This window comes from Pristiophorus japonicus, chromosome 26, assembly GCF_044704955.1.
Source record: "Pristiophorus japonicus isolate sPriJap1 chromosome 26, sPriJap1.hap1, whole genome shotgun sequence".
Lineage (NCBI taxonomy): Eukaryota > Metazoa > Chordata > Chondrichthyes > Pristiophoridae > Pristiophorus > Pristiophorus japonicus.
The window spans coordinates 5,750,386-5,769,937 of NC_092002.1; the positions used below are offsets into that span (position 1 = coordinate 5,750,386).

Below are 19,552 nucleotides of genomic sequence, written 5' to 3' on the forward strand. Positions count from 1 at the left end.
CAATGTGGCCTCTTCTCAAGCCGTGCTTCTCGGAACATAAGAAATAGGAGCAGGAGTAGGCCCCTCAAGCCCGCTCCGCCTTTCAATATCATGGCTGATCATCGATCTCAACTCCCCTATCCCACCCGATCTCCATATCCCCTCAACTCCAAAAATCTATCTATCTTCAGCCTTGAATATATTCAGAGACTAATTCTACTCATTCTCTCTGTCTCTCTGACTGAAATGCTCAAAAAAAACTTTGCGACTGAAAAAATAAACCCTGTTTCCTTTACATAGAAAAAGGAACCCATTTTGATGTGCTAGTTGTGTTTTCACAGTCCAGTTGGACCCCTCCTCAATCTCTGACCGTGAATCCTGTTTTGTGTGTCTCCTGCTCAGCCAACGTGTCTGCCTCGGAGTTGTCCTTGACGGATGTGCGTGACCGAGTACCCGTGAGGCGCAACGATCCGGGATTGATGCCTCTGCCGGACACTGAGTCGGGGCTGGAGTGGTCCAGTCTGGTCAGTGTGGCCAAAGCGTACGAAGGTAGGATTCAATCTTCAAAACATTTGTAAAAGGTTGTTTTTTTTTTAAAAAGTATCTTTCACACCAGGAATTCAGAATACCTGTCTGCCACTTCCAACATCTAAAATATTTCTAATTGCTTCAAGCATTTGAAAGGTGTTCATTCCAGTCTAGCTATCTCTTTATCTGGGCCCTGGAAATACGATAGAGAAAATTCAGTCAGTCTGTGGAACAGATCTTGGGTGACGTCAGAGAATCGGGCTGCGGCGATCGCCCATGTGCCGGGCTGTCGCTCCACGAGCTCACCCACAATGAATTTGCCGTGAAGTATCATGCAGTAAATTGAAACCAAACTGCTAATGTCGGGGATGAAGATTAAGTGGAGTCGAAGGGCTCACCGGCTCAGCTGTTAATTACACATGTCGGGCACGAATGAATTTTCATGTAAATCATTATTGCAAATAAAGCTGGTGTGACAAAAGTGAAGAATCATAGAATAGTCCGGCACAGAAGGAGGCCCTTCAGCCCATCGAGTCTGCACCGGCTCTTTTGAAAAGCAATCCAGTGAGTCCCACTCCCCCGCTCTTTCCCCATATCCCTGCAATTTTTTTTTTCTCCTCCAGTTCCCTTTTTCTGAAGGCTACAATTAAATATATCCACCACCTCACCGGGCGGTGCGTTCCCCCTCCTGACCGCTGGTTGCGTGTGTTATGTATTTATCCCCTTGTAACCTGCATGACACCTGACCACCAGAGGGCCTACATAGAAACATAGAAAATAGGTGCAGGAGTAGGCCATTCAGCCCTTCTAGCCTGCACCGCCATTCAATGAGTTCATGGCTGAACATGCACTTCTCGCCATACTCCTTGATCCCCCGAGTAGTAAGGACTTCATCTAACTCCCTTTTGAATATATTTAGTGAATTGGCCTCAACAACTTTCTGTGGTAGAGAATTCCACAGGTTCACCACTCTCTGGGTGAAGAAGTTTCTCCTCATCTCGGTTCTAAATGGCTTACCCCTTATCCTTAGACTGTAACCCATGGTTCTGGACTTCCCCAACATTGGGAACATTCTTCCTGCATCTAACCTGTCTAAACCCGTCAGAATTTTAAATGTTTCTATGAGGTCCCCTCTCATTCTTCTGAACTCCAGTGAATACAAGCCCAGTTGATCTATCCCGGGAATCAGTCTGGTGAATCTTCGCTGCACTCCCTCAATAGCAAGAATGTCCTTCCTCAAGTTAGGAGACCAAAACTGTACACAATACTCCAGGTGTGGCCTCACCAAGGCCCCTTACAACTGTAGCAACACCTCCCTGCCCCTGTACTCAAATCCCCTCGCTATGAAGGCCAACATGCCATTTGCTTTCTTAACCGCCTGTTGTACCTGCATGCCAACCTTCAATGACTGATGTACCATGACACCCAGGTCTCGTTGCACCTCCCCTTTTCCTAATCTGTCACCATTCAGATAATACCTGTTGGAGTCCCAAGGGCTCCCAGCATCCCTTGGGAGCACGGTATATAAGCAGGCCACCCACGCGGTACCTGCACTCCGGAAACTTATTAAAGGAGCGAAGGTCACACTTGCTCATTGTACACAGTACTCAGTTTCATCCTTTATTATGAGTGTACCAGCGTGGACTCGTTTCCCCTCAGGCCTGGACACAAAGCCAGCCTCGGCTCCTGGAACAAAAGTTTCTTCTGTCGGTTTGAAGGACCGAGTTTGGCCAGTCCCAGTCCAGTTCCTCACGGCGCAAAACTGGCCCCCTAATTTGGCACAATTTTCAATCCTCACAAAGCTGACCCGACTCTTGTAGGTAATATTGGATGTTGTTAAATTCTAAGACATGAATCCACACTCTCTTCCGCTAGCAAAACATAAATGGTTATGGCGCCACCTGTCCCTTTAATGTGGATTACCATTCGCTCATGTCAGTATCTTCAGTGTAATGTGCTTTTGCAAAAAAACTGCCGATGTTCCCAGTGCTTCCAGCCCGCTGGGAAATCCATCGCAGTCCTGTCGAAGAATCTAGTCCAAGCCTTGTGAAGTTAAATCTCTCTCTCTCTCGTAGCTCCTTGTTTTATTTGTGTTTACGAATGAACAACAAAAAACTGGGACACATACACACATACACACACACAGCCGCAGTGCTTCTTGGAAACCTGTGTTTGTGTGAGAAGGAGTCTAGAATAATATCACTATTGTGAGAGACGGGGCAGCAATTTAGCGCGGGATAACCTGAAACCTCTGGGAGAGCGACACCTGAAACTAGTCCGAGAGTGCTCGACACAATGCAGCCCTGTCGGCAGCAGATGAACTCACCTGAGCTGAATGTCCTGGGACTTAAGGCTGTGTGAAACGAAATCTGGATTTATCCCCTCGCCAAGTCACCAGCGGTAAAACCCGTTGGCTTGGCACTGAGGTGCGCCTCCGCATTGTTTGATATGGGTTGGCCCACAGGCTGATGTCAGTTGTACTGGAGATTGATTTTCAGCAGCACTCTCACCAACAATAGTGGCAAATATTAACAACAGGAGTAACTCGATGCCCGATTCATAGTGAAAGGAAAGACTTGCATTTATATAGCGCCTTTCGCAACCACCGGACGTCTCAAAGTGCTTTACAGTCGATGAAGTACTTCTGGTGTGTAGTCACTGTTGTAATGTGAGAAACGCGGCAGGCAATTTGCGCACAGCAAGCTCCCACAAACAGCAATGTGATAATGACCAGATAATCTGTGTTTTTTTTTGTTACGTTGATTGAGGGCCAAATATTGACCCCAGGACACCGGGGAGAACTCCACTGCTCTTCAAAATAATGCCGTGGGATCTTTTACGTCCACCCGAGAGGGCAGACGGGGCCTCGGTTTAACGTCTCATCCGCAAGACGGTACCTCCGACAGTGCGGCGCTCCCTCAGCACTGCACTGGGAGCGTCAGCCTAGATTTTTGTGCTCAAATCTCTGCCGTGGGATTTGAACCCACAACCTTCTGACTCAGAGGCGAGGGTGCTGCCCACTGAGCCACGGCTGGCACTCGAGGTTGGTTGGCGGATTAAGTAGCAGACATTGCCAGCGGAACAAATGGGTTTCAACAAAGCCTATAACTGCTGGAAAACACAGCATTTTACAGAGTGAGGCTTTTACTTCCTGCATCGCCACTTCCTCCCGTAATGGAGGGAGGCTTGCGTTAGGATCATTGTAATCCAAAGACTTTAATAAGTGATTTCCTATCACCTGCAGTGGGACTGATGCTGAGTGCGGATATGTTGGAAATGGTCTGTGCAGACAGTGCTTCTCTAGACATGGTCGCCTCTGTATCTTAAAGGGACAGTACTTTTATTTAAAGAGCGGTGTTGGTGCTTTCTTCCTGAGCATCTCCAAGCTGCTGCAGTTGGCCGACTCGAACATGCCTGCCACGGTACTTTAGCGGCTGGTTATAGTGGGAGTGGGTGTGGGGTGGAGGAGAGCCATTGCTGACAAGGAACACAAGCTTAGATTTTTGAACTATAGGGTTATGGGGAGCGAGCAGGAAAATGGAGTTGAGACCAAGATCAGATTAGCCATGGTTTTATTGAATGGCGGAGCCGGCTCCAGGGGCCAAATGGCCGACTCTTGCTCCTATTTCCTAGGAGGAATTCATAGAATGCATACGGGATTGTTTCTTAGAACAGTATGTTACAGAACCTACAAGGGAGCAAGCAATCTTAGATCTGGTCCTGTGCAATGAGACAGGAATAATAAACAATCTCCTAGTAAAAGATCCTCTTGGAATGAGTGATCACAGTATGGTTGAATTTGTAATACAGATTGAGGGTGAGGAAGTAGTGTCTCAAACGAGCGTACTATGCTTAAACAAAGGGGACTACAGTGGGATGAGGGCAGAGTTGGCTAAAGTAGACTGGGAACACAGACTAAACGGTGGCACAATTGAGGAACAGTGGAGGACTTTTAAGGTGCTCAACAAAAAAATATTCCAGTGAAAAAGAAGGGCGGAAAGAGAAGGGATAACCAAGGAAATAAAGGAGAGTATCAAATTAAAAACCAATGCGTATAAGGTGGCCAAGGTTAGTGGGAAACTAGAAGATTAGGAAAATTTTAAACGACAGCAAAGACTGACTAAGAAAGCAATAAAGAAAGGAATGATAGATTACGAAAGTAAACTTGCGCAAAATATAAAAACAGATAGTAAAAGCTTTTACCGATATATAAAACGGAAAAGAGTGACTAAAGTAAATGTTGGTCCCTTAGAAGATGAGCAGGGGGATTTAATAATGGGAAATGTGGAAATGGCTGAGACCTTAAACAATTATTTTGCTTCGGTCTTCACAGTGGAAGACACAAAAACCATGCCAAAAATTGCTGGTCACGGGAATGTGGGAAGAGAGGACCTTGAGACAATCACTATCACTAGGTGGGGTAGTGCTGGACAGGCTAATGAGACTCGAGGTAGACAAGTCCCCTGGTCCTGATGAAATGCATCCCAGGGTATTAAGAGATGGCGGAAGTTATAGCAGATGCATTCGTTATAATCTACCAAAATTTTCTGGATTCTGGGGAGGTACCAGCGGATTGGAAAGCAGCTAAAAGAAAAAGGGGACAGACAAAAGGCAGGTAACTATAGGCCGGTTAGTTTAACATCTGTAGTGGGGAAAATGCTTGAAGCTATCATTAAGGAAGAAATAGCGGGACATCTAGATAGGAATAGTGCAATCAAGCAGACACAACATGGATTCATGAAGGGGAAATCATGTTTAACTAATTTACTGGAATTCTTTGAGGATATAACGAGCATGGTGGATAGAGGTGTACCGATAGATGTGGTGTATTTGGATTTCCAATAAGGTGCCACACAAAAGGTTACTGCAGAAGATAAAGGTACGCGGAGTCAGAGGAAATGTATTAGCATGGGTAGAGAATTGGCTAACTAACAGAAAGCATAGAGTCAGGTTGGCAATCGGTGGTTAGTGGTGTGCCACAGGGATTGGTGCTGGGACCACAACTGTTTACAATATACATAAATGACCTGGAAGAGGGGACAGAGTGTAGTGTAACAAAATTTGCAGATGACACAAAGGTTAGTGGGAAAGCGGGTTGTGTAGAGGACACAGAGAGGCTGCAAAGAGATTTAGATAGGTTAAGTGAATGGGCTAAGGTCTGGCAGATGGAATACAATGTCGGAAAATGTGAGTCATCCACCTTGTGGGGGGGGGGGGGAAACAGTAAAAGGGAATATTATTTGAATGGGGAGAAATTACAACATGCTGCGGTGCAGAGGGACCTGGGGGTCCTTGTGCATGAATCCCAAAAAGTTAGTTTGCAGGTGCAGCAGGTAATCAGGAAGGCGAATGGAATGTTGGCCTTCATTGCGAGAGGGATGGAGTACAAAAGCAGGGAGGTCCTGCTGCAACTGTACAGGTTATTGGTGAGGCCGCACCTGGAGTACTGCGTGCAGTTTTGGTCACCTTACTTAAGGAAGGATATACTAGCTTTGGAGTGGGTACAGAGACGATTCACTAGGCTGATTCCGGGGATGAGGGGGTTACCTTATGATGATAGATTGAGTAGACTGGGTCTTTACTCGTTGGAGTTCAGAAGGATGAGGGGTGATCTTATAGAAACATTTAAAATAATGAAAGGGCTAGACAAGATAGAGGCAGAGAGGTTGTTTCCACTGGTCAGGGAGACTAGAACTAGGGGGCACAGCCTCAAAATACGGGGGAGCCAATTTAAAACCGAGTTGAGAAGGAATTTCTTCTCCGAGGGTTGTGAATCTGTGGAATTCTCTGCCCGAGGCTAGCTCATTGAATGTATTCAAATCACAGATAGATAGATTTTTAACCAATAAGGGGATTGAGGGTTATGGGGAGCGGGCGGGTAAGTGGAGCTGAGTCCATGGCCAGATCAGCCATGATCTTGTTGAATGGCAGAGCAGGCTCAAGGGGCTAGATGGCCTACTCCTGTTCCTAATTCTTATGTTCTTATGTTCTTATGCGCTTATGTTCTTATTTTTTGTGTTCGTACCTAGCTCTGTTCCTTCCCGCGCGCCCCCACCCCCCCATGTTGCTCATTGTGGACCGGTCGTCTTTCTAGGCACAACATTAATGCCTGACCACTATCTCGGGAACCATCATGTCCCACACCATTCAATTTATCTCTCTCTTTATATCCTAAAATCTTTCTCTACCCTCCCCTAACCAAAAGCTCAGCCGCCACCTTTTTTTTTAATAAGTTGGTTCACGCGACTTCTATTATGGGGTGGGAAGAGGAGGAATTTCCTTGCCTCTCTGTTCTCGCTTGAGGCATTTTAACTCTGGTCACCCAGTTCCGTAAAACCCACATTATCTATTCCCCTCAGCATTTTTACAGAGCTGGAGCAGCTCTCCTCTCCATCTTCTTTAATGGAAACAGCTTCAGTTCTGTGCGCCTCTCTCAGCTCACAGCCCCAAGAGGTGCACAGCAGTTCATAATTCACCGTGCCGATAGCAGTGTTATTTAACTGGATTCTTCAATGGGCTTGAGTGATGGCTCCTACATCTTGTGCATCTTTCAATTTGCTGATTCCGATGTGCACTACTTTGACTTTTTTAACTAGACTTGGTTCCAAGGACGAGGGATTACAGTTACGTGGATAGACTGGAGAAGAGCAGAGGCTGAGAGGAGATTTGATAGCAGTGTTTAAAATCGTGAAGGGTTTAGATATTGTGAATGAGGCTAAGCGGTTTCCAATGGCAGAAGGATCGTTAACCAGAGGGCACAGATTGAAGGTGATTGGGAAATGAACCAGAAGCAACATGAGGGAAAAAAATCTTTTTTTTTAACAAGGGCTTAGGATTTGGAATGCACTGCCTGACAGGGTGGTGGTTACAGATTCAATCGTGGGTTTCAAAGGGCAATTGGATAAATACGCGAAGGAGAAAAAGTTGCAGGGATATGAGGAAAGGGCGGGGGGCGGGGAGGGGGAGGGGAGAGTGGGACTGACTGGATCACAAAAGAGCTGGCGCAGACTCGATGGGCCGAATGGCCTCCTTCTGTGCTGCACTGTTCTGTGATTCTAAATCCATGGTACATTTCTACAAGATAATATCCTGAACTGATCACAGTTTGCTTTCAGTGCAGGAATAATAAGAGTATTTTTATAAAATGGTTGTGGAATGCATAAACTAGCTGATAAGAATGTGGTTTTATTCTGTCAAAAACTTAACGGGATTAACTTAGTTTTTTTTTAAATTACAAAAGATTGTGGTCTGCCACCAGGTTACCTTTCTACCTGAAAGGGAGAATGTTTTTTTACTCGGGAGTTTATCCCCACAGATAAAGGGGAATAAAGCGAGCTTTGTGCAAAGACTTTGTTCTCAGCAACACCTATATGGACTTCATACAATTGTTTTCTGTTGTTGATTTTCTCCCCCCACCCCCATCTTGGCTTGGGTTTGACCAAGGATTCTTCTTGCTGTTCACTTGACTGTTCCCATGGGGGTGGGGGCGAGTGCTGTTAACTGTCGCAGCTAAATGTCTCGCACCACTTTTGTGCAGCAGCTGTGTCCAATAAACGTGTGCAGTCCTCGCCTCACTGAAAACCCGCAATTAGTTGCCAGATGTTTCCTCGGGTATTCTAGTTTGTTATATTTATGGGCCATGAGGAGTCGGTCACAATATGTGGAGCAGACGGTCAGAAAGATATATCTACGCTGAAAGGGTCAGTCAAAGTCTAAACCTGCCTCATGTAAATGTAATTCCCCCCCCCCCCACGAGCGATCTGCGCTCCTCCAATTCTGGCCTCTTGAGCATCCCTGATTATAATCGCTCAACCATCGGTGGCCGTGCCTTCTGTTGCCTGGGCCCTAAGCTCTGGAACGCTCTCCCTAAACCTCTCCGCCTCTTTCTCCTCTTTTTAAGACGCTCCTTAAAACATACCTCTTTGACCAAGCTTTTGGTCGCCTGTCCTAATATCTCCCTCTGTGACTCGGTGTTTGATAACGCTCCAGCGAAGCACCTTGGGGCGCTTTACTACGTCAAAGGTGCTACATAAATGTAAGTTGTTACATTTTTTAAATGTCACCATTGCAACAATGTAGGCAACAACAACTTGTATTTATATAGCACCTTTTAAAGTAGTGAAACATCCCAAGGCGCTTCACAGGAGAGTTATAAAACAAAATTTGACACTGAGCCACATGAAATATTAGGACAGGTGACCAGAAGCTTGGTCAAAGAACAAGGTTTTAAGGATCATGATAAAAGAGGCGGAGAGGTTTCAGGATGCATTTCCAGAGCTTAGGGCCCAGGCAGCTGGAAGGTCCCACAAGCAAGAGTGAGATAAATGTTGTAGTGATCATCATCATGCAATTCCTCGGGGTCGAGGATGACTTGCTCCCACACTAAAAATGAGAACTCGGGTTACTGATGAACTAATATAAATGGTGGAAGATGCCTGTGCATGAATTCTGTTAACGTGGGGTGACCGTTGCACACCAGCCACCACATGGGCTTGACGGAGCACGGTCTTGGTCCAGTGGCAAGGGGATCCAAGACAACTGGAGACCAGGCTTTGCACCATGTGCCAATACATACACACAAACTCAAACATACTCCTACTGTATTCCTTCCTTCCACCTTCCCAGAGGACACCTCTCTCTACGTGGAATTCATAGTACAAGGAGGAAGCAGCGAGGAGTGATATAGGTTGAGGGATAACTGTTGTCCAGAATTCCCCTGCTCTTTGAATAGTGCCATGGGAAATTTTGATTACTAGATTAGGTGCTCAAAGCTCTGGAGTGCAGTTTGAAACCACAGTTTCTGACTGAGGCAAGAGGGCTACCACCGAACCTAGACTGACCTAGCGAGCAAGGAACGCAGGAGGATTCTCAAAACATGGTTGCAAAACACCTCCGTTCAGTCCGTGAGCATGATCCCAAGCTTCCAGTCGCCTGTCGCTTTAATTCCCTGCGCCCCTCCCACTCTGACCTCTCCGTCCTCGGCCTCCTACACTGTTCCAATGAAGCTCAACGCAAGCTCGAGGAACAGCACCTTATCTTTCGTTTAGGCACTTTACAGCCTCCTGGACTCGAAATCGAGTCCAACAATTTCAAACCACAACCTCTGCCTGTATTTTTTCCCTTTTCCCTTTTTATACAACCCCGCCTTTTTTTTTCTCTCTCCAATGGCAACTGGTGGTGATCCTGCCAGTCCCACCCCATTTAGACTCACCTTTAGTTCCCTAACTTGTGCCATTGCCATCTCGTTTTTGCTCATCATCCCTTTTGTGTCTCTAATCTCTCCTGCCTTCCACCTTATCACAGACCTTCCCTTTTGTTCTTTCCTCCCCTCCCCCTTTTTACTGTCTTTCCCCCCCCCCCCCCCCGCACTTCCTCAACACTCTTTTACATCTTGAACTTTCCCAGTTCTGACGAAGAGTCATCGACCCGAAACGTTAACTCTGTTTCTCTCTCCACAGATGCTGCCTGACCCGCTGAGATTTCCAGTACTTTCTGTTCTTATTTCAGATTCCAGCATCCGCAGTATTTTGCTTCTGTACCGATGATAATTCTGTTCTTTCCTTGTATTCCAGTCCAGAGAGCTGTTTCCCTTTTCTCCCTGAATGATTCCTCCGTTGGATCCGAGGTTGGACCAGCCTACAGCCCTGTACACCCACACCTTACCCTGGAGCGACAGTCATCACCCCGAGCTCCACATGTTTTAAGGTGACTGTTCTTCTGATTTCCCAATGCTCTTGACTATTTATTTCTTACACTGCACCAAGTTCTGTTTATATCAAGCTGTGACAGGACAGCCTTATTCCTCCAATATATTTGTTGCCCCTCACTCCTTCATATACCAAAAAACATTCATAACTGCTAGAATTCCTGCCATGTTTCTTCAGTCCATTTCCAAAGTGCATGACATCAATTTCTCACCGGACCTGCAATTTTAATTAACTTATTTCAACGCAATCATTCCTTGCCTACCCCCCCACATTCTACTCTGGATGAACTTGAGGTCATCCAAAACTCGGCTGCCCGTTTCCTAACTCGCACCAAATCCCACTCACCCATCACCCCCTGTGCTCACTGACCTACATTGGCTCCCGGTTAAGCAACACCTCCATTTTAAAATTTTCATCCTTGTGCTCAAATCCCTCCATGGCCTCGCCCCTCCCTATCTCTGTAATCTCCTCCAGCTCCCCCTACCTCCGAGATATCTGCACTCCTCCAATTCTGGCCTCTTGTCCGTCCCCGATTTAAAATACTCCACCATTGATGGCTGCCCCTTCAGCTGCTTCGGCCCTAAGCTCTGAAAATCCCTCCTAAACCTCTCTGCCTCTCTCTCGCGCGCTCTCTCTCTCTCTCTCTCTCTTCTCTTCTTTAAAACGCTCCATAAAACCTACCTTTCTGACCAAGCTTTTGGCCATCTGCCCTAATATTTCCTTTGAGGCTCAGTGTCAAATTTTGTTTTATAACGCTCCTATGAAGCGCCTCAGGATGTGTCTCTACGTTAAAGGCGAAATATAAATGCAAGTTGTTAACTTGCTAACCAGTTGCACAAAGTGGTGCCAGAGCTAAGACTGAAAATCTGAAATCAAAAGGGGAAATGCACCATGTGTTCAGTGTCTAAAAGAGAAAGATTGGTTAATATCTAAGGTAGGTTAACATTTGTGGTGGAACCCTTCATGCGAGCTCATTGACTCTCTGTGCATGGTTGATAGTGAATTACTGAAGTACAGAAGACACGAAAATGTAATATAATTTGGGGAGTGTGATTTAGAGCTGGGGTCAACGTGCAGACACAGAATTTGTAGAATCAGTCAATAAAATAGTTGCTTTTTAACCCTTACCCTGGTCACCTTTCAGTTGGGCAATAAAAGCCATTTCCGATTGGTGCCTCACTTTGCTGTCAGTCACAGATTTATCCTTGCATCGATTTTAATTAAAAAGTTCCACACAGTTGTAAAATGTTTTGGTTGGTATTAAAAGGATTAATGAATGCAGCCATGCAAGCACAAAGATGCGTTAACGCTGCTGTGAGCATGTTTTTGTCAGACGGTAATATAGGATTATGTTATTTAAGGATTGCATTGTTGGCTTAAGCACCAAATAAGGAGAGTTGGTGAGTTCCCGTCAGCTGCTGTATCATGAGCTGGTTGGGAGTCGTATAATTATGTGGGGGGGCGGGTTGAAATTCTATGTTCTCTCCCACCCGTTCTCTGATCCCGTTCTGAGGATAATTCATGCTGCAATACAGCTCCACAGAGGCGGACTCCTCTCCGAACCTCACCAACATTGCCGTTCTTCATCTGTGACTCCAGAAGGCGAGTCATAACGAACATGCAAAATTAACGGGCAGGAAGAGACCAACTGTTTCATCAAACCTGCCCCGCATCTCGATGGCTGGAGTATTATGACTGGATCCTTCCTATCCCCCCCCCCCCCACCCCCACCCCGCAACCGTGTACTCTCCCAGGAGAGGTCAACAAAGAGGGAAAAATCTCAAGGGGAAAAAACAGCACGGAAGGAGGCTGTTTTGGCCCATCGTGTCCACGCCGGCCGACAAAGAGCTATCCAGCCTAATCCCACTTTCCAGCTCTCAGTCCTTGGCCTTGTAGATTACGGCACTTCAAGGTCATATTCAGGTACTTTTTAAATGTGGTGAGAGTTTCTGCCTCTACCACCCTTTCAGGCAGTGAGTTCCAGACCCCCACCACCCTCTGGGTGAAGGAATGTTTCCCCCAAATTCCCTCTAGACCTCCCCCCAATTCCTTTAAATCTGGTTGTTGACCTCTGCTGAGGGAAATAGGTCCCTCCTATCCACTCTATCCAGGCCCCTCATCATTTTATACACCTCAATTAGGTCACCCCTCAGCCTCCTCTGCTCTAAGTAAATTGCTCTCCGACCCCCTCGGGCGATCGAACCCAGTCCAGGAGATCACGTGCACCAAGTGTTTACCTATAAAATGTCGGCAGGTGTTCTACCGTGGCGTGCTGTCAGCGCTGAGCCTGATCCCAACCTCGCCCACGTTCCAACATCATCATAGGCAGTCCCTCATAATCGAGGAAGACTTGCTTCCACTCTTTAAAATGTGTTCTCAGGTGGCTGAACAGTCCAATACCAGAACCACAGTCCCTGTCACAGGTGGGACAGACAGTGGTTGAGGGAAGGGGTGGGTGGGACTGGTTTGCCGCACGCTCCTTCCGCTGCCTGCACTTGGTTTCTACATGCTCTCGGCGATGAGACTCGAGGTGCTCAGCGCCCTCCCGGATGCACTTCCTCCACTTAAGGTGGTCTTTGGTCAGGGACTCCCAGGTGTTGGTGGGGATGTTGCACTTTATAACCTTCCAACAATCCGGAATGGGAATCTTGGCTTTTTTGTTTCATATCCCTTCCCAAGCTCATTAACAGTAATTCAACATCTTAACACAGACCTGTGGTCGGGTTTCTGGTCCAAATGGCTCCGTACCCGTTACCAGTACAAACTGAGCCTTGGGAAACATCTTGTAAACTTTTCATTTTGTTGGAACAGTCACTTGTGTTTATTGCATAAGTGACAATTACTGGTGCAATCTCAAGTAGTAAGGGGGTGTTCACCTTCAGTATCCTGATTCGATTCTTCCGACACTTCCCACCACTCCCCTCTCCCCCTGCCCCGCAGTCGTCATCTCCCAGGACAGGTCAAAAAACCTCAAGGGGAAAAAGTGCCCCTGTTATTGAAACGTGGCAGCCAATTTGCTCACAGCAAGCTCTCCCAACTAGCAATGTGATAGTGACCCAGATAATCAGGTGATGTTGATTTGAGGGTTAAATATTGGCCCAGGACACCGGGGCGAACTCATTGGCCCAGGACACCGGGGCGAACTCCCTCTGCTCCTCTCTGCAATAGTCCACAATATCGTTTATGTCCACCTGAGAGAGCCGACGGGGTCTCGGTTTAACATCTCATTCGAAAGACGGCCCCTCCGACAGGGCGCCGCTCCCTCGGCCCCGCCCCTCCGACAGTGCGCAGCTCCCTCGGCCCCGCCCCTCCGACAGGGCGCCGCTCCCTCGGCCCCGCCCCTCCAACAGTGCGCCGCTCCCTCGGCCCCGCCCCTCCGACAGTGCGCCGCTCCCTCGGCCCCGCCCCTCCGACAGTGCGCCGCTCCCTCGGCCCCGCCCCTCCGACAGTGCGCCGCTCCCTCGGCCCCGCCCCTCCGACAGTGCGCCGCTCCCTCGGCCCCGCCCCTCCGACAGTGCGCCGCTCCCTCGGCCCCGCCCCTCCGACAGTGCGCCGCTCCCTCGGCCCCGCACTGGGAGTGTTGGCCTGGATTCTGTGCTCGAGTCTTTGGCGTGGGCGGCTTGAACCCCCACAACCTCCTGATCGGATAAGGCGGGAGTGCTAACCATTGAGCCACAGCTGACGCACTGTTATAACATTGATGAATGTGTCTTGTGTTGCAGCGATGAGCCAGCATTAGCACTGACGGGGAAAGTATACCAGCTCGAGGTCCAATTGAAGCAGCTCCAGAACGACCTGCTGAAGGTGAGAGGCGAGGCCGGAACCGATTTCTTTGATTCATACGCAGGACGTGGGCGTCGCTGGCAAGGCCGGCATTCATTACCCGTCCCCAGTTGCCCTTCAGAAGGTGGTGGGATAACTGAGTGCCTTGCTAGGCCACATCAGCGGGCAGTTAAGAGTCAATCACGTTAGTGTGGGGTCTGCAGTCACATTGGGCCGGACCAGGTAAGGACAACAGCTGTCCTTCCCTCTGGGACAGTGGGAGATTGTCGCCATTCCCGTGCAGCGTGGGAAAAGGTGCTGAGTTTTATTCCTTGCAGCCTGTGAACCGACACTCGCTTTTAACAATTGCCTCGTGCTCAGACCGGGGATGAGAAATTATAAGAGGTTTAGATACAAACACTATTTGCACAGAAGCAGTGAAGGAAATGTAACAGATATTTTTTAATGATGAAGGATTTTGAAAGGGTGAATAGGGAGACTTATTTCTTCTGGTTAAGGGATCATCAATTTAACATTGTCACGGAGAGCAAGGCGAGGGTTTCGGACAAACTTCCCTATGCAGAGAGCTGTTGGAGAATGGATAGATCTGTCATGGCAAGTAAGAACATGAGGAATAGGAACAGGAGTAGGCCCTACAGCCCATCGAGCCTGCTCCGCCATTCAATAAGATCATGGCTGATCATCGACCTCAACTCCACTTTCCCGCCCGATCCCCATATCCCTCGATTTCCCTGGACTCCAAATATTTATCGATCGCAGCCTTGAATATATTCAGAGACTCAGTTGAGGCAGAGAGTATTGTGTCCTTTCAGAGAAGAGTCAATAAACATTAAAGCAGAAGGCAATTCGAGGGCTGTGGGGAGAGAGTGGGGCAATGAGATCAGTTTGGATTGTTCTAGCAAAGAGCTGGCGTGATGGAGCGAGTGGCCTCACTCTATGCTGTAAATTTTAATAGTTCTTTGTCTAAGATGCATCTCCATAATAGGCATTGTTATGGAAGAAAGAAAGACTTGGATTTATATAGCGTCTTTCACGACCATCAAATGTCTCAAAACGCTTTACAGCCAATGAAGTTTTTGGAGTGTGGTCACTGTTGTAATGGGGGAAACGCGGCAGCCAATTTGCACACAGCAAGCTCCCACACACAGCAATGTGATAATGACCAGATAATCTGTTTTTGTTATGTTGATTGAGGGATAAATATTGGCCAGGACACCGGGGATAACTCCCCTGCTCTTCTTCGAAATAGTGGCCGTGGAATCTTTAACGTCCACCTGAGAGCAGACGGGGGTCTCGGTTTAACGTCTGAGCCGAAAGATGGCACCTCCGATAACACTGGAGTGTCAGCCTAGCGTTTTTGTGCTACAAGTCCCTGCAGTGGGACTTGAGCCCACAACCTTCTGACTCGGAGGCGAGGGGGCTGCCCACTGATCCACAGCTGACAGAGGATCCAGTTGCAGAATTTACACGGCTTAGTAATAGAGCCATGATACTGATGAGTTTGGGTCAATTTTTCCAACTGAGTCACTAATTGCCTGAGGCAGCTGTAAAACTGGAGTGGGATTCGAAAATGGGGGAGTGTTTCCAGGATATCCGTTGTGGGATATGGGAACGTTTCTCGCTAACCCTAAATGCAGTCATCTGCAAGGATTTATCCTGAAGTATTCCCTTGATGTGTAGACGATCCAAGGAAAACACGGCAGCCAGTGTTGAAACATTAAAGTGCAGGAAGCCTGCCTCAAACACAGGCGGCTTCAATGCAGTGTCGGCGGGCATGGAAGGAAGCTTCCCACAGGAGGTTCACGAATGATATTCACTGAAGCATCCAGCACTGTGCAGCACAATGGATTACCCACTCATCCTATTAACCGTTCGGCCTCCTCACTCTTCATGGTCTGTGCTGGACAGGATATGCTCTCCTAGAATCATACAAAATTATGACACATAAGGAGGCCATTCGGCCCATCGTGTCTGTGCCGGCCGACAGAGTTACCCAGCCTAATCCCACCTTCCAGCACTAGATCCATAGTCCTGTACGTTACGGCTCTCTGATTGCACATGCTCTCTTTTTTGTTTGGCAATTTATTTGTATTTTGTCCCTTCTATGCACCTCGCACCTCTTCATGCAGAGGTGGTGCTTGCTGAGGATTAGATCCTAGGCCTCTTCCAACACTGTCTGGTCCTCCTGGTAGCAATACTGTGGAGGAGGATTTCCTGGAGTGTATAAGGGATGGTTTTCTAGACCAATATGTCAAGGAACCGACTAGAGAGCTGGCCATCCTAGACTGGGTCTTGTGTAATGAGAGAGGATTAATTAGCAATCTTGTCATGCGAGGCCTCTTGGGGAAGAGTGACCATAATATGGTAGAATTCTTCATTAAGATGGAGAGTGACACAGTTAATTCAGAGATAAGGGTCCTGAACTTAAGGAAAGGTAACTTCGATGGTATGAGACGTGAATTGGCTAGGATAGACTGGCGGATGATACTTGAAGGGTTGACAGTAGATAGCAATGGCAGACATTTAAAGATCACATGGATGAACGACAACAATTGTACATCTCTGTCTGGCGCAAAAATAAAACGGGGAAGGTGGCTCAACCGTGGCTGACGAGGGAAATTAGGGATAGTGTTAAATCCAAGGAAGCGGCATATAAATTGGCCAGAAAAAGCAGCAAACCTGAGGGCTGAGAGAAATTTAGAATTCAGCAGAGGAGGACTAAGGGTTTAATTAGGAGGGGGAAAATAGAGTATGAGAGGAAGCTTGCAGGGAACAAAAAAACTGACTGCAAAAGCTTCTATAGATATGTGAAGAGAAAAAGATTAGTGAAGACAAATGTCGGTTCCTTGCAGTCAGAATCAGGTGAATTTATAATGGAGAACAAAGAAATGGCAGACCAGTTGAACAAATACTTTGGTTCTGTCTTCACTAAGGAAGACACGAATAACCTCCCGAAAATACTAGGGGACTGAGGGTCTAGCGAGAAGGGGGAACTGAGGGAAATCCTTATTAGTCAGGAAATGGTGTTGGGGAAATTGATGGGATTGAAGGCTGATAAATCTCCAGGGCTAGAGTACTTAAGGAAGTGGTCCTAGAAATAGTAGATGCATTGGTGGTCATTTTCCAACATTCCATGGACTCTGGATCAGTTCCTGTGGATTGGAAGGTAGCTAATGTAACACCACTTTTTAAAAAAGGAGAGAGAGAAAACATGGAATTGTAGACCAGTTAGCCTGACATCGGTAGTGGGGATAATGCTGGAATCAATTATTAAAGATGTAATAGCAGCGCATTTGGAAAGCAGTGACACGATCGTTCCAAGTCAGCATGGATTTATGAAAGGGAAATCATGTTTGACAAATCTTCTGGAGTTTTTTGAGGATGTAACTAGTAGAGCGGATAAGGGAGAACCAGTGGATGTGGTGTATTTGGACTTTCAAAAGGCTTTTGACAAGGTCCCACACAAGAGATTAGTGTGCAAAATTAAGGCACACGGTATTGGGGATAATGTATTGACGTGGATAGAGAACCGGTTGGCAGACAGGAAGCAAAGAGTCGGAATAAACGGGTCCTTTTCAGAATGGCAGGCAGTGACTAGCGGGGTACCGCCATAGTTCAGTGCTGGGACTCCAGCTATTTACAATATATATTAATGATTTAGATGAAGGAGTTGAATGTAATATCCCCAAGTTTGCAGATGACACTAAACTGGGTGGCGGTGTGAGCTGTGAGGAGGACGCTAAGAGACTGCAGGGTTACTTGGACAGGTTAGGTGAGTGGACAAATGCATGGCAGATGCAGTATAATATGGATAAGTGTGAGGTTATCCACTTTGGTGGCAAAAACAGGAAGGCAGATTATTATCTGAGTGGTGATAGATTAGTAAAAGGGGAGGTGCAACGAGATCTGGGTGTCATGGTACATTAGTCATTGAAAGTAGGCATGCAGGTACAGCAGGCGGTGAAGAAGGCAAATGGCATGTTGGCCTTTATAGCGAGAGGATTGATACGCTGCTATTTCATCTTTAATAATTAATTCCAACATTTTCCCCATCACCGATGTCAGGCTATCCGGTCTATAATTCCCTGTTTACTCTCTCCCTCCTCTTCTTTTTTTTAAAAAGTGGTGTTACATTAGTTACTCTCCAGTCCATAGGGAGTGATCTAGAGTCAATAGAATGTTGGAAAATGATGACCAATGCATCCACTATTTCTAGGGCCACTTCCTTAAATACTCTGGGATGCAGCCTATCAGGCCTTGGAGATTTATTGGCCTTCAAGTCCCCCAACACCATTTCCTGACTAATAAGGATTTCCTTCAGTTCCTTCTTTTCGCTAGACCCTCGAACCCCTAGTATTTCCGGAAGGTTATTTGTGTCTTCCTTAGTGAAGACCGATCCAAAGTATTTGTTCAATTGGTCTGCCATTTCTTTGTTCACCATTATAAATTCACCTGATTCTGACTGCAAAGGACCTCCATTGGTCCTCACTAATCATTTTCTCTTCACATATCTGTAGAAGCTTTTGCATTCAGTTTTTATGTTCCCTGCAAGCTTCCTCTCGTACTCTATTTTCCCCCTCCTAATTAAATCCTTTGTCCTCCTCTGCTGAATTCTAAATTTCTCCCAGTCCTTCGGTTTGCTGCTTTTTCTGGCCAATTTATATGCCTCTTATTTGGATTTAACACTATCCCTAATTTCCCTTGTTAGCCATGGTTGAGCTACCTTCCCCGTTTTATTTTTACTCGAGACAGGGATGTACCATTGTTGAAGTTCATCCATGTGATGTTTAAATGTTTGCCATTGTCTATCCACCGTCAACTCTTTAAGTATCATTTTCCAGTCTATCCTAGCCAATTCACGTCTCATACCATCAAAGTTACCTTTCCTTAAGTTCAGAACCCTAATCTCTGAATTAACACTGTCACTCTCCATCTTGATAAAGAATTCTACCATATTATGGTCACTCTTTCCCAGGGGGCCTCGCACGACAAGATTGCTAATTAGTCCTCTCTTATTACACAAGACCCAGTCTAGGATAGCCAGCTCTCTAGTTCATTCCTCGACATATTGATCTAGAAAACCATCCCTAATACACTCCAGGAAATCCTCCTCCACCGCATTGCTACCAGCTTGGTTACCCCAATCTATATGTAGATTAATGTCACCTATGATAACTGCTGTACCTTTATTGCACGCATTCCTAATTTCTTGTTTGATGCCATCCCCAACCTCACTGCTACTGTTTGGTGGTCTGTACACAACTCCCACTAGTGTTTTCTGCCCTTTGGTATTCTGCAGCTCCACCCATACAGATTCCACATTATCCAAGCTTAATGTCCTTTCTTACTATTGCATTAATTTCCTCTTTACCAGCAACACCACCCCATCTCCTTTTCCTTTCTGTCTATCCTTCCTGAATGTTGAATACCCCTGAATGTTGAGTTCCCAGCCTTGGTCACCCTGGAGCCAGGTCTCCGTAATCCCAATTATATCATAATCGTTAATAGCTGCCTGCGCAGTTAATTCATCCACCTTATTACGAATACTCCTCGCA

General features: G+C 46.8%; 1 protein-coding gene across 5 annotated transcripts in view; it reads left to right on the plus strand.

Annotated features, from left to right (window-relative positions):
• The window catches only part of sipa1l3 (signal-induced proliferation-associated 1 like 3), a 230,675-nt gene that overhangs the window by 206,788 nt on the left and 4,335 nt on the right, over positions 1-19,552 (plus strand). For all 5 annotated transcript variants that reach the window (XM_070867704.1, XM_070867703.1, XM_070867706.1 and 2 more), the window contains 3 exons: positions 382-528; positions 10,080-10,212; positions 13,937-14,018. In XM_070867704.1, coding sequence (XP_070723805.1) covers positions 382-528; positions 10,080-10,212; positions 13,937-14,018 — 362 coding nt within the window. The remainder of the gene's footprint in view (positions 1-381; positions 529-10,079; positions 10,213-13,936; positions 14,019-19,552) is intronic.